At 37.9% G+C, this 14438-nt stretch overlaps 1 protein-coding gene across 3 annotated transcripts in view; it reads left to right on the top strand.

The window, feature by feature from the left end:
* Nucleotides 1–14438, top strand: part of Adgrg2 (adhesion G protein-coupled receptor G2) — a 131811-nt gene that overhangs the window by 87216 nt on the left and 30157 nt on the right. For 2 of the 3 annotated variants that reach the window (XM_075957800.1, XM_075957801.1), the window contains 8 exons: nt 1488–1529; nt 3720–3773; nt 6747–6802; nt 7673–7728; nt 8796–8835; nt 9274–9311; nt 10912–11006; nt 12037–12103. In XM_075957800.1, the coding sequence (XP_075813915.1) occupies nt 1488–1529; nt 3720–3773; nt 6747–6802; nt 7673–7728; nt 8796–8835; nt 9274–9311; nt 10912–11006; nt 12037–12103 (448 nt within the window). The remainder of the gene's footprint in view (nt 1–1487; nt 1530–3719; nt 3774–6746; nt 6803–7672; nt 7729–8795; nt 8836–9273; nt 9312–10911; nt 11007–12036; nt 12104–14438) is intronic. The other variant, XM_075957802.1, reaches the window with a different exon arrangement.

Raw genomic sequence — 14438 nt, forward strand, 5'->3', positions numbered from 1 at the left:
CATAACTTACAAAGATTTTATATTTCTCTTTTAACTTAATACTAAATTGTAAGCTTTTGTCATTGTCTCTTGCTATTAATGACTTGATGCTATTCCATTGTGTGCCATATGCTAAGCATTAAAGTTGTTTGTATTCTTTTAATAGAAGTTGTTGCAATGAACATCCTGATGCCAACATCTTTGCATTCGTCCCTGATTTCTATAGGATACGTTCCATGGATTGGAAATAATGGGTCAGCAGTATGAATATTTTAAGTCCCTTGAGAACTACTGCCTGTTTACCTTCTAGGAAAATTGTACCCTGCCTCATCCTGCCCGCAGTGGATGAAAATGGCCATGTCACTGTACCTTTGCTGAGACTACATTATTTTTATTAAATCGTCTTCTTGATTCTTTATAGTTTTTTTCATTCTTGATTATTAGGGAAGTTAAATACTTTTCAGGATTTAGCTATAAAAATACAAGTTTATTTCACAGTTGTGCTTCATTTTCTATGGAGAGAAAAACAGCAAGGCAAAGAAAATAATGTATAAAGGGTTATTGATGACAGTGCAAAGTGGTATCCACCTCTGTAATTACCACCAACCATTGCCCATGAATCACACACTGAAGTGAACTCAATCAGTAACAAAAACAAAAGTTTATGGAAGTGTCCCTATGATATTGTTTATTTTTCAGGGTGTCTCCAAACTTTGAACTTAGTCTTTCCTTTATAATTTACCTATCTCCTCTAGAACACAGAATTTCTCTGCAAATTTGTACCTTGAATGCAGCCGGCAATCCTCCAGATTTCTGAACCTGATTCTCCATCATCTGGGGGCTACAGAGTGGACTTTGTCTGCAAATGTGCTTGGAAAGATATTCCTAAGGCTTGGCTCTTGAGAGGACATTAATATTTGCCTGTGAGCCCCTAACTTCAGTGATCCTGGTTCAACTATGAGCTTGTTATGCAAGAGTTGTTGAATGGTCTTGACTTCTCTGAGAGCGGGTTTATCTGCCAGTACAGCGAGGATAGTACTGCATTACCTCTAAAGGAGAAATCAGGATTCTTGAGTGTCAACTATAGTAGCAATGTTTTTGAGTCAGCATGTACTGATTCACATGGCCTTTCATTTCTGGGCCACCTGTTCCTTACAGTCTGAAGGCCCTGTTTCCATCTTAATCCTACCCACCTGTATTATAAATTCACATTTGTTGGTCCAGCAGTCGTGCCTGGAGATTGAAGTAGAATTACACAAGAAGTGGGATGTGTGATGGGTATGATCTAAGTGTGTAAACACGTGACTCCAACTTTCAGATGCACCCTAGACCAATGCTGCATCATGTTCTGTGAATGAGAGTCCCGTTCATTCTGCTGCTGGACTGATGGGATCTTTAAGATGTCAACAGTGTGCTTTTCTTAGCACTTCACAAAAAAAAAGAAACTCTTGGCAAATTGTTTTTTTAAGCAACAATTCTGCTCTAATATTTAAATTGCTTCTTTGCAGAAAAAACTAAAATCACTATAGTAAAAACCTCCAATGTATCAGGTATGACTTATTATCAATATCAAGACTTTTCTTTTTATAACTGAAGTAAAACTAAAGAAATGGCTGGTATTTGTTATTTCTTTGTCTTTTTCTTACTTTTTAAAAATAAAATCTGTTCTTAATGAATAGATATGTATTCCCTGGATACCTAAAATTGTAGTAGATGTTTTGGTCTGTGTAGTAGTCATCAGACACCAGTGCCTACCCTCAAGAATCTTTTTGTCTAAGGGTAAGACAGAGGAAACAAACAGTTAACTGACAAGAACGTTCATGCAGACATAGTCAAAGATTCTACCAGGATGTTTGTTTGTTTGTTTGTTTAGGTCCTGAGGATTGAACACAGGCCCTGCCACATGCTAGGTGTACATTCTACCACCAACTCTACATCCCAGACTCACAGATATTTGTGACATGATTAAGATATGTATGCAATAGAGGGGTTAGTGATAATGACATTATCCACAAGATATAATAAAAAAGAATGAAAAGAATGAACATTTTTTAAATGAAGAAATGATGTGCTTCTAAGTGTCCCGTGCAAGTCCAGGCACACAAGACCTGTCTAACAAAGGCTCTTCATTGACGTCAGTAGGAAAATCTTGTTTACTGCCTGTTTTCTGTAAATAGAATTTTATTGAAACACTGCCCTGCCTCTTTGCTTAAATTATTTTTCAGTGGCTATTTTTTTTCTTTGCTACATAGAATTGAGTTGTTGCAGCAGAAACCATCTAGCTCCCAAAACCTAAAATACTTACTATCTGACCGTGCTCAGATAAAGTTCGTCTCAGTCAGGATTTAAAGAATCATCGGAGGTCACATACTGGGGGAGGAATTATAGCTAGCAGTTCCAGAAATGGGAAAGAAAATTCTCACCGAGAAAGAGCAGCAGTGGAGGTGCAGGGAAAGCCTGGAGGAGAATGACAAGCTGAGCAAGCAAGAGAGGAGCGGTCGAAAGGCCACAGAAAGCATTACTCCCTGCCATCTATACAGTTATAACATGTTGTACAGTGTGACAGTCAGTTGTTCACAGAACCTAAATTCAGCTGAAGCTTGCCACTCAAACACAAATAAATCATTCTGACAGAAACCATATCACGGGCACTAAGTCAAATTACAATTTTCATTTGCATCCAAACTAATTTCTCTCACAAGAACAAAGTCAGAACACGCAATGGAAATAAACTTGCATTTGGGCATTGAATATATAATTCTGACCAAAGAAGACACAACAAGGAGACAAAATATTGTTTAACACATAATCTTTTTAATGATCTTTGTTCCTTCACTAGTTTACTGAGAACCTCAACAGCATTTGCCTTCCCCACCCTCCCATCTTCTGTGGATTTCTTCCATGGCAACAGAAAGATCCAATTATTGAATGGAACCTTGAGTTCTTTTCAAATCAAACCAAAAGATACACTTCTTTCACAAAGGAGAAAGTGTTTCTCAGGTTGACCTGCTTTTAACATGGCTCATTTCATTTCCCGTTCATCTCTTCCTTCTTTGTGTGTTTGTGTGGCCGATGGCCTGTCCACTACACAACCTTTTTATTTCCTGGTTAGGATCACCCTCTAGATTGTAAACGCTACCATGCCACACTTTTATTCCCTACCCACCAGAGTGTAAGCTCCTTGAGGGTAGGGTCTGTATGAGTAAGATCCAGAAAATATAGTAAGTGCTCAGCGAATATACTTTGAATTCTGTAACTTTTGTTCAGGAAGTCAAAGTTGGAACATTACTATTATTTCTAATGTGCATTTGTAGAGCACTCTGTATGAGCTAAGACCAACGTGAGAGTCTTCTAGGATTTTCCTACTTTGGAAGGGAAGGAAGGCCCACGATTCAGAAGTAGCCCTGATTCTCTATGCATGATTTGTTTCCGTGGTTTGCTACTTAAATTTGACAGGAGGAGAAATAATTAGAAAAGTGACAAAGAAATTTCAGAGAACTGTTGATGGTCAGACAGTGGTATGCCAAGGAGTGGTAGAGTCACAGCCCATAGCTGCTCATCTAAGTAAGAACACATTCTGCTATTCTTGGTGTGATCTATCCAGCCAATTCTGTTCAGCTTTTTTATGCTTTTGGTCTACATTAGATGCCTTCGTTTGCCAATTTTCTTGACAATGCAGTATATGAGCACAGTTATTAGCATGCTTAACCAGCTGGGTTTCTTTCTTCTTTTTTTTCCAGGAGTCAAATCTCAGAGAAATATCTGCAATTTGTCGTCTATTTGCAGTGACTCAGGTTAGTTCTAGTGAGCATTCCACATTACCAGAGAAGTTTGGTCCTCAGGAAAAATCCTGTTGTGTCTGTGTGTACCTTTCTGGTCTGCCTTTTTTTTTTAACAACCAGGTTACTAAAAGTCCCTAATAAAATCAAAAGCAACTTTTAGACCTGGCTGACATTATCTTTCCATTTTTAGTCAGAGAAGACAGATCAACTTCTTGAATATGAAGTATGGGCTCTATAACTAGCATTTTCACTTTAGCTTTAAATCCATACTAGTTCTAGTAATCTTAGAATTAATTCATGAATATAGTTAATAATAAAATTATTATTGATTGTCATAAGTCACTATTTATATGTAAATCCCTCAAGCCTTTTCATAGGACCTTAAGTTATAGGACTCAAAAACAGGGTATTATCCTTTCTAAAAGTAAAACAAAGCCAGGCTTTTAGAATGTTGAGCCTTTGAGCCTTCGGGTGTTTAACTAAATGCTGATCCCAGTAGTGTCTGAAATGCTTTGCCATCTCTAAGGCTGTCCACTATGTTTTTAACATTGAGGTGGAAATCCCTTGAGAGCATGCTATTTTTGAAATAGAAATTTTTTTTTCCTTTTGCCATGGGCCAGAGGCGTGAAACAGTCTCTTTTCTCCCATTGATTTGGCTCTCTGGGCTTTCTTCCTTATTAAAACCAATGAAAGCAAATGTGAAAAATAGAAAAATATGCTGTGGCAGGTCAGAACTGGACTGGAGATCATGGGTAGAGAGAAAAGGAAGATAATGATGTGTTTTATGATATAAAGTCTTGCTATCAATTTCAGTAATCAGAGGAATTTTTACCTTTTTTGTTTTGTTCCTAGTTATAGTGTTATATTTTTGTCTGAAAAATATAGGTAATATTTCAAGTAAAAATATGATTGGATAGATTAGAAAACAAGAAAATCTATTTAAATACTTTGTGGATGAGGAGATGTCTCAGAGGTTAAAAGAGCATATCGCTCTTACAGAAGACTGAAGCTTGATGTCTAGCATGTATGGGCAGCTCACAATCACGTGTAACTCTAGGTCCAGGGGAATCCTACACCCTCTTCTCATCTCCAAAGGCACTACATTCATGCTCACAAACTCACATACATATATACATAATTAAACATAAAATCGAAAACTTAGTATTTTACCAATACTTGCTATTGTGTGAGTATGAAACTTGCTCATTTGCGCTTTCTGTTGATGTGTTTCAGGGACACTCTAAGAGGGAACTGTTAGCTTATTTAGATTTCTTAAAATAAGCAAAGGGTGGCCGGGCGGTGGTGGTGCACGCCTTTAATCCCAGCACTCGGGAGGCAGAGGCAGGAGGATCTCTGTGAGTTCTAGGCCAGCCTGGTCTACAAGAGCTAGTTCCAGGACAGGAACCAAAAAAGCCACGGAGAAATCCTGTCTCGAAAAGTCAAAAAAAATAGGCAAAGGGTGTGGCTCAGTGCTAGTATATTTGCCTCATATTATGTGGCTCTTGGTTCGATCCCTACCACCACATATGCAAAAAAATATTGGATACATTTTATTTTTACACATTTATATAACTTTCTCTTCTTTTTTCTTTTTTCTCTCTCCCCTCTCTTACCCTTCTCTTTACTGTATCCCCATAATGTCATCATTTGTAAGACTCCCCTATGTTTTGTGCTGGGACTAATGTCTAGCTCTATTTTGTGTCTAAATCATATTTGATAACTGAAAATCAAACATGTGGCTATAAATGGTCATCTTGAATAACAGATGCCATAAATCTGGTTGGAGTAATGTTTTCCCCAATTAAGTGACTGAATTGACCATTTGTTGTAGTGACTGTTGAAAACAACTTCATCAGGGAACCAACTCTTCTGGCACCAGAAACTCCACAATATCCTGCCAAAAACTAGAAACCTCTGCTTCTTACAGGTTTCCAGTCTCGGTCCATTAAAGGCCTATGAATAAGCTGGAAGCTATCTGGCCAGGAAGAATTAGGCTGAGGGTCAAAAGGTGGTAGCTTTTCAGTTGTCCATGCAACCAGAACTACTGTGTCACAGTACACTTATGCTGTGAACATATGCATTCAACAAGAATGTGAGGGTGACAAACTATCTGTCTGTCTGTCTGTCTGTCTCTCTCTCTCTCTCTCTCTCTCTCACACACACACACACACACACAGAGAGAGAGAGAGAGAGAGAGAGAGAGAGAGAGAGAGAGAGAGAGAGAGAGACAGAGACAGAGACAGAGAGAGAGAGAGATTGAGAGGATCTAAACAAGTTTCAAAAAAACCTGATTTTAAAAGTACATAATTTTATACAGATTTGAAGTATTCTTATTTTTAGTAATTATAGGGTATATTATTTGAAGTTTGTATCAGTATAAAATTTCATTAAATGAACTCAGCAGATTATATTTTTCAATTTGTGTGTTTGCGTGTAATGATAATAATTAAAGAATAAGAGACCCTGAATTTAAGGCCAGGTGGAGATTTGGGGGGAGTTGGAGGTGGGAGAGGGAAATGGTGTAATTGAAATACTAGCGTATGAAATCCTCAAAAAAACAAATTTAAAAAATGATGAACAGTCGACTTCTATGGGGCTGCTTAGCTGCTAAGGAACAAATTTTCTCTCTCTCATCTATATCACTGTAATTCCAACTCTCAAAGATGTTCTTTGAAAGGTCACATTGGAACCATAGTCCCCAATTACCCTTAAAATACAAAAAGTTTCAGCAGGTAGAACTGAAAACATCTTGGCCAGCAGGTGACATTCTCTCTTACTGAATTCCTACATCAAATTTACAGCTCCCATCTTCTGAAAATTCTGTTGGCAAGCAATGAATAAACCACCAATAGGGGAGTAGGATTCAAATTGAAGATTATGATTAAACTTTTTATAAAATAATGCAATGACCTTGTAATGTGTTGTATTAATTCTCAAACTATAAGGACACAAGTCTTACATTTCTTTCTGAAAATTTATTTTTAGTGTTTTTTAGAGGTGAGATAGTGTTTCAGTATGATGACGCCCACAATGTAACCCAGGTAGGCTTTCAAGATTTTCTTTAACTGCAATCTTCCAACCAAAGTATATATTTCCATGTGTTTAAAGATTTTCCAAAGATTCAGATTATTTGTGATTCTTGATATGTTTGATTTATGAACAACTTTAAGTAAAATATGTCTCCTTGACTTTCTAGCTTTGTGCTAAGGGCTTAAATTCATAATAATAATGTTATTTTTCTAATACTTCTATTTTAGTTTTTATTGGGTTTGCTTGCTGAATAAGAATGGTAATTTTGCACAGTCCTAGTACCAGTTAAAAGTATTGAATGACTTTAGAAATTCCTAGCAACAAATATATATGTATATATTTATGTATGTATATGTATTTTGAGTCTAATAAGAATTTTCCAGATCTGGTTGTGTTCCCCATTTGGAAGAACCAAATACAGTGATGCACACCTTGGCAACCTAAACTGAGCCAGAGGATCTAGGCCAAATGTGTTTGTTCATTCCTTGACTATTTCCTAAATGCCTACTATAGGGCTGGGTGTTAGGAATACAGGAATGACACAGTCAAATTTCCCTTTCTACACTGATGTACTTTAACTCTGAAACCTGTCATGAGGAGAGCTTTAATAGGACTGTTTGGGGAAAACCCTTGAACAGAAGAAATACAGAACTCATTGACTCTGACACTTTAAAAATCAAGCCAGACTGGCTCAGGCAATAGGGATGCACTCTTGGGTACCCCCATTATCTATGCCAGTTCAGTTTGATCATCACTAGTTTAGAGAGTTAGGATTCACTCTCTAGGGAGTAATTCTTTGTGTGGATAAGAACGAAACTTGTCAGAGAATGTGTTTAAAGATGGTGCTTTTTGTTTTCTTAATGAATTCTCTCCTCCAACAGAATCAAGAAACGGCTAATGGCACTTTCACTGGAGTCCGGTCTCTAAGCGAACTGAAGTGAGTGATGTGCTGTTTGCTTTAAAACTTCATCTACACCATGTGGAAAGATACAGTTGAGCTAGTTTTTGCTTTTGGAGACCAAGAATAGGATACAGCAACGTAAAAGATACAGAGAAAATTGGTTCTTGCCTATTTAGCAAACTAACCAGTTATCTGTTGCCAGCTAACAGTCCCCTGAGCTTGTTCCCTCTGCTGCTCTGAAATTAAACAACAGCTTCATCTGAATCTGTATTTGAATTTTAATACAATTCATTATCCAGCATTATTGTTAGACAAGTTCAAGTCCAGACTTTATGCAGGAGTATTCAACTTAAGGCCAGCAAGCCGCATGCGGCTGAGGAGAGCTATGAAAAGAGGCCCAGCACAAAATTCCAAACATACTTAAGACATCATTAGACTTGGTTTGGTAACTCGATTGCATATTTTTTTAAATATGAACTTTGTAGATGAAAACATTATGCCACACTGTCAGAAGATGGGATGCACATTACTATATACCATTTGTTCATATTGTCATGAAACGACAGTGATTTAAAAGTCAGAGAAGGAACAATGGGCATTGCGGAAAGAAATGAAAATATTGTAGGAGCAGGTAGGAGAGAAATCCCCACAGGGGAGTTGGAGGAGGAGGAGACAGGGCCGGAGTCTTGGAGAGAAGGCTGTGTCCATTGATGGCAGATGAGATATTAATCAGAGGCCCGGGATGAGTGGCTTACCTTTTTCAGATGTCTTTGCCCCGGGCCAGCTCTTCCTTTGGCTGTCTGCCAAAAGAAGCTGCCTTGGGGTTTGCAGTAGCCTAATGAATTACATGATTGCTCAACCATAATTTATATCTTGCTCTTAGCTAGGGCTGATCCATCTCCCATCTGGTTAGTTTTCCTTGTCTTATAAATAATTGATTGCCCCTACATAGCAATCTCTCATTATACCCCGTGTCTCTTCAGAGTGAACACTGTAAGCAGTACATACCACATGCTCAATCTAACTGTTTAAAAAGCTACATGTTTCAAATTTCACATCACGAATGGTCTCCTTCATGTTAATTTCTCTCATTCTCTTAACAGGCGATCAGAGCTCAACAAAACGCTACAGACTTTAAGTGAGGTAACCATAGTATACCCTTTACCGTGTTTGTCATTATTTCAAGGGAGTGTATGGAATTCTGTGTTCTTGGAGATTCACATTCAGGTTCTCCCAAATCTATCTGACGGTGAATGAACCCATTGCATTGTTCCGAATCTCAGAACTAGGAGCTATGGGTGGCCACTGTGAGGAGGTAGGATTGCTGTTAGGTAAGACTGAAAGTTTCTTCAAATAAAATCTGCAGGAGATTGAGCCAACTTGTATCCAAGTGAGCTTTCTTGACACTGGGGCAGCCAAACAGAGTGTGTATGGCCTGAATATACTATGTTGGGAACTCAACAGGGCTGTACAATATCTCCAGAAGTTGTGGTTCCAAAATTCTGTGATTAGCCCTGGATCATATTCTCTGATATTTCTAGCTGATGAAGTAATGTATATATTTTTATTTATTTATTTCAGACTTACTTTATAGTGTGTGCTACAGCAGAGACCCAAAAGTAAGTTATTTTTAATTTTTTATAGGAATCCTTTCTCCATTTATGGAAATAAAGCACCAAGGAAGCTTAGTTAAATTTTCAACTCAGAGACTTTCCTCTAACATAAACACCAGTGATATTTTATATTCATATTTTTATAAATACAAATTACTTTGTCAACCTCCTTCTTCTCATTTCCCTGGGCCATCAGTGTCCTTAACTCTGAAGTGGCTCATATTAGGTCAAGCAAGGTAAATGCCAGGTAGAAAAGAAGACTTACAATGAGGAGCTTTGGAAAGGAGAAAAGGGAGCAGGACCACATTGAGCATAAAACTAGAGATGGGAAACAGTATATGCAGGAGTGAAGCAATTATTGGGGGCTATACAGGTAACTATTTTAAGTTGTATCCTTTGGAGTCCCTAGCTGCATAGTCAGTGACTTGTAAAGTGGTAAACTCACTACAAGAACCCTGAGTATTCAAAGCCCTATAAAATGTCAATTTTCATCCATCAACTATTCATGACCACAAATTATGGCAAGTCTTTCATAAAATTATATGCTGGATTCTTACATACTGTGGGTATCTACTTCATTTTTTCTCCCCAATACTTTCAGCATTAATTTCTTTCTACCTATGTCATTAGAAATGGAGAGAATAGCTTAAATAGTCATCTGATATCTAGACTGAATTCCAAGGAGATTTGGGATTTAAGAGACCTTACCATTTATCTTAGACTGGTTTTTAGAAAGTTGTCTATGCTGAAATTTGAAATGTCTAGGGGAACTAGGCAAATGATCAAGATTTTTAGGGGGGATAGCAAAAATTAAAAATGTCAAGGTGCTTATCTTTGCTGCCAAGTTGCATGCCTGCAAAACAAACCTGAAGCCAGGTGTGGACTGCAGGTCTCTGGTCTGAAGAATCCGTGAATGTGAGCCTGATGTCTCTTATAATAGAGTTTTGAGGGTAAAGTACAGACTGTATGTATTAGTCAGGGTTCTCTAGAGAAACAAAACTTATAAAACACACACACACACAACTAGTGGACTGTGGTCCAGCTATTCTAACAATTGTTTTCTCCCACAAGAAGGTCCAAGCATCCAGTAGTTGCTCAGTTCTCAAGGCTGGATGTCTCAGCTGGTCATCAGTATACTCTGGAATCCCAAAGAAGTAGGCTCTAATGTCAATGAAGAAATGAACTTGCTATTGAGAGTGATACCAAGCAGTCAAAGAGAGAACAAGCTTCCTTCTCCCTTGCTCTTTACGTAGGCTGCCAGCAGAAGGTGTGGCCCAGATTAAGGCTGGACCTTCCCACCTCAAAGATCTGGACTAGAAGTGGGTCTTCACACTTCAAAGAGCTAATTTAGAAAAGATCCTTCACAGCCATTTGGATTTTAGTTACTTCTAGATGTAGTCAAATTGACAACCAATAATAGCCACCACACTCTACAAGATGGGTGTTTGTAAGGCTACTGGGGTAATATTGCAAAGGAAACACTTTTAAGTGTCCCTTTCCTCACTCTTGAGTTTGCAAAATCAATTACAAAGTATAGACACATTTCCAATATATATACTAACTATCCCTACATACTAACATTGGCTGTCTGTGTTTCTCTTTACAGCACATTAAACTGTACATTCACAATAAAACTGAACGATACGACAGATGTGTGTGCCATGATGGTTACTTTCACAACTGTACAGATTTGGCCAATGGGTAAGATGTCTCTGTCTGCGGCTGTGCTCTTTTTCGTGTGAATTTTTATGTCTAAAAAGATTCTTTTTTTCCTGTTTTCGTATAAACTATCAATATATTGTCTGAAAACATGATTTTAAAACCTCTATTGAGATGGAGGGCTTTGAGTAGAGTATTCAGTGGATTGTTGCTAGGCCTTGTCTGATTCATCTTTAATCAATAAGTAAGCTATGTGTATTTATGTGTACACTGATGTTTTGGTGTTCTTTGTAGAATTTCTAAGGAAGGCTAGTTAATGTATGCATAATCTCATATGCTTACGTTTTTTTCTGTTGAGATGAGTAAACATTAAAGTTTACTCTCAGCAGGTTTCAAGTATACAATACAGTAACTATAGTCACCATGTCACATAATAGGTCTCTTGAAGTCTAACTGAATTTTCTTATCCTATAATCAAAAGTTTTCCAATTTTTCATTTGAAATGGTCTGGTAACCCTCAATTTCATTCTCAGTTTCCATGAGTTTGACCTTTGTAGACTCCACAAGTAAAGTAAGATCACGTGATATTTGATTTTCTATGCCTGGTCTGTTTCACTGAAGCTAATTTTCTCCAGGATATGTTTACTTCTTACTCCCTCTTGGGAGTTTCTGAAGACAGATATTGCAAATACACAACCAAACAGAAAAAAGTCAATAAATATTTTAGCATGTATTTTATATATAATTGTTAATATAAACACAGTAAATAAATTTTATCACTGATTCTAGACAATCACTCTTTAAAAAACACAACCTATCAGTATAATAATCATATATTATATGAGTCTGGGCTTCTATTTTGCTTTATTCTTTTAGTTTTTTGAGACAGGGTTTTTCTGCGTAGCCATGGCTGGCCTGAAACTCGCTCTGTAGACCAGACTGGCCTCAAACTCACTGAGATTCGCCTGCCTCCTGTGTGCTGGGATTAAAGGCATGCGCCACCACCACCCAGATTTTGTTTTCTTCTTAACCATGCATTTCCTTTTTCTTTTATTTTTTTTGTCCCCTTTAGAACAGTGCTGCTGTTCTCTCAAGACTCCCTGCCCTTCTTCACCAGAAGAATTAGAAAAACTGCAGTGGTATGTAACATACTTTGCTGAGCTTCTCATAAGTAAATAAATAGCAGAAACTAATAATATGTGGTAATAAAATGGTATATACATATAATATTTAATCACCACACTAGCTATCTTAGGGTTTTATTGCTATGAAGAGACACCATGACTATGGCAACTCTTATAAAAAAAACATTTAATTGGGATTGGTTTACAGTATCAGAGGTTCAGTCCATTATTATCTTCGTGGGCAGGAAGCATGGTGCATGCAAGCAGACATGGTACTGGAGAAGAACCTGAGCGTTCTACATCTTGATCTGCAGACAGCAGAAAGAGGTGGCCTCACAGGGCAGGACTTGAGCATCTGAGACCTCAAAGCCTGCCCCCTAGTGACACACTTCCTCCAACAAAGCCGCACCTACCTCAGCAAAGCCACATTTTCTAATAGTGCCACTCCTTATAAGCCTATGGGGGGAGGCATTTTCTGCCATATCACCACAGTAGCTAAGGATGATCAAGATTTTCAGACTGAAGAGAAGCTTTCAATTTTAGAGAAAACGGTTTTCTGTTCTGTGGAGCTTCCATTTGGACCACTGTCTAAAGACAGTGTTTCTCAATCTTGTAAAGACACTTGGAAGATGCTGGATGAAGGACATGTGGAACTCTTGTTTGGCCATCTTTCTATAAGCCAAAACTTAGCTCAAATTTTAGTTTTTGAAAATGCTGATTCCCAATCTCCACCCTCAGATATATATTCTGGCGCAGAATGAGCTGAGATATACCCTGGGTATTTAAGGCTTTAAAGCCCTTCTCTCAAAAGGCTGCGGTAGGAGGCTCCCCCTTGAGCTTGAGGCCACCCTGAGTCACATAGTATGTCTGAATTTCAGCCTGGACTGCATAGATTAAGACCCTCTCTCAAAAATGCAAACTAAAGGGGATAAAGGCACTTTCGGCGATTGTAATGTACAATCAAAACTGAGAATCTCTTCTATAAACGCAATTCTTTTTGGAGGGGAACTGGAAAGAAGATTACAAAAGTCACATATAATGTGGTCATGAGTATAACAAAATAGACATAGAAAAAAAATGAATGAACCAAAGAAAATATTCACATGACTACCCATGACTGACCTGCCAGAATATTTTATTATCTCCATTCCCTCCTTCTCCTTTTCCTCTTCTCTGCCTTTTCTTTCTTTTACTTTACAGAATTTTCTATGGTCAGAAAACAATAGTTAGGGTATTTTTAACTGTGTGGGTTCTTTGTATGTATATTATGATGTCTGGTTTTATGTTTCTATGGGATTCTATGTGTGGAAACGTGTGTCTGCATCTATACATGTTTTTCATGCTTTTTCTTTGATTCTTTCTCTTCTGATTCTTTGTTTGTTCCTATTTCAGTTTGTTCCTTTTTGTTTTATTATTGTTCCTTCAATGCTGGGAGAAAGAATATGGATCTGGAAGGAGTTGAAGGAGGAGAAATTGTAATCAGAATATACTGTATGACAAAAGTTTATTTTTAATAAAAGAGAAAAGACATACATAACTTAAAATTTGAAGCTTCTCATATGGGAAGAGAAGGCTAAGTGAACCCTGTCAGCCCAAAATGGGTCATATAGCTGGGCTATGTTAAAACACTGGGCTCGGCCGGGCGGTGGTGGCGCACGCCTTTAATCCCAGCACTTGGGAGGCAGAGGCAGGCGGATCTTTGTGAGTTCGAGACCAGCCTGGTCTACAAGAGCTAGTTCCAGGACAGGCTCCAAAATCACAGAGAAACCCTGTCTTGAAAAACTAAAAAAAAAAAAAAAACCACTGGGCTCGTGAGATAGTTAACATTCTCGAAAGATCTGTATCATTTTTGCAATAAAGACTGAAGAGAAACATGCCCTATTAAGCGTAACATCCTCCATTAAGCGAGATGGTGAGAACTGTTCAGAGGATAGGATTTCAGAATTGGAGCAAAAGCCATCCCTCTTAAGACAGCATCCATCCCCTCTAAAAGGCTGTCCATTCAGAGTTATTAGGAGGAAGCAGGCCATAGAAAACAGGGCATAATCAGGCTCATGCCTGGTCACTGCCCTCGTTCTCTACCACACATCCACGTTCGTTCTAGAGCAGGTGCTTTTCTACCTTCAAAGTCTTGGGTCATGTGGGGAAATGAACTAGTCTCTGTAAATTAGAAAGTGAATTTAATCCGTCTCAACCATTCCCATATGCATCGGTCCCTGTACACCATTTAAAATGTGAATTGTGACCCGGTGAGCCTGGTATTCTGCATTTTCTTTCTTTTTTTTTGATTGTTTTATTTTTTATTTTATCTATTTTTTATTTATTTATTAAAGATTTCTGCCTCCTCCCC

The sequence above is a fragment of the Microtus pennsylvanicus genome, chromosome X, assembly GCF_037038515.1.
Source record: "Microtus pennsylvanicus isolate mMicPen1 chromosome X, mMicPen1.hap1, whole genome shotgun sequence".
Lineage (NCBI taxonomy): Eukaryota > Metazoa > Chordata > Mammalia > Rodentia > Cricetidae > Microtus > Microtus pennsylvanicus.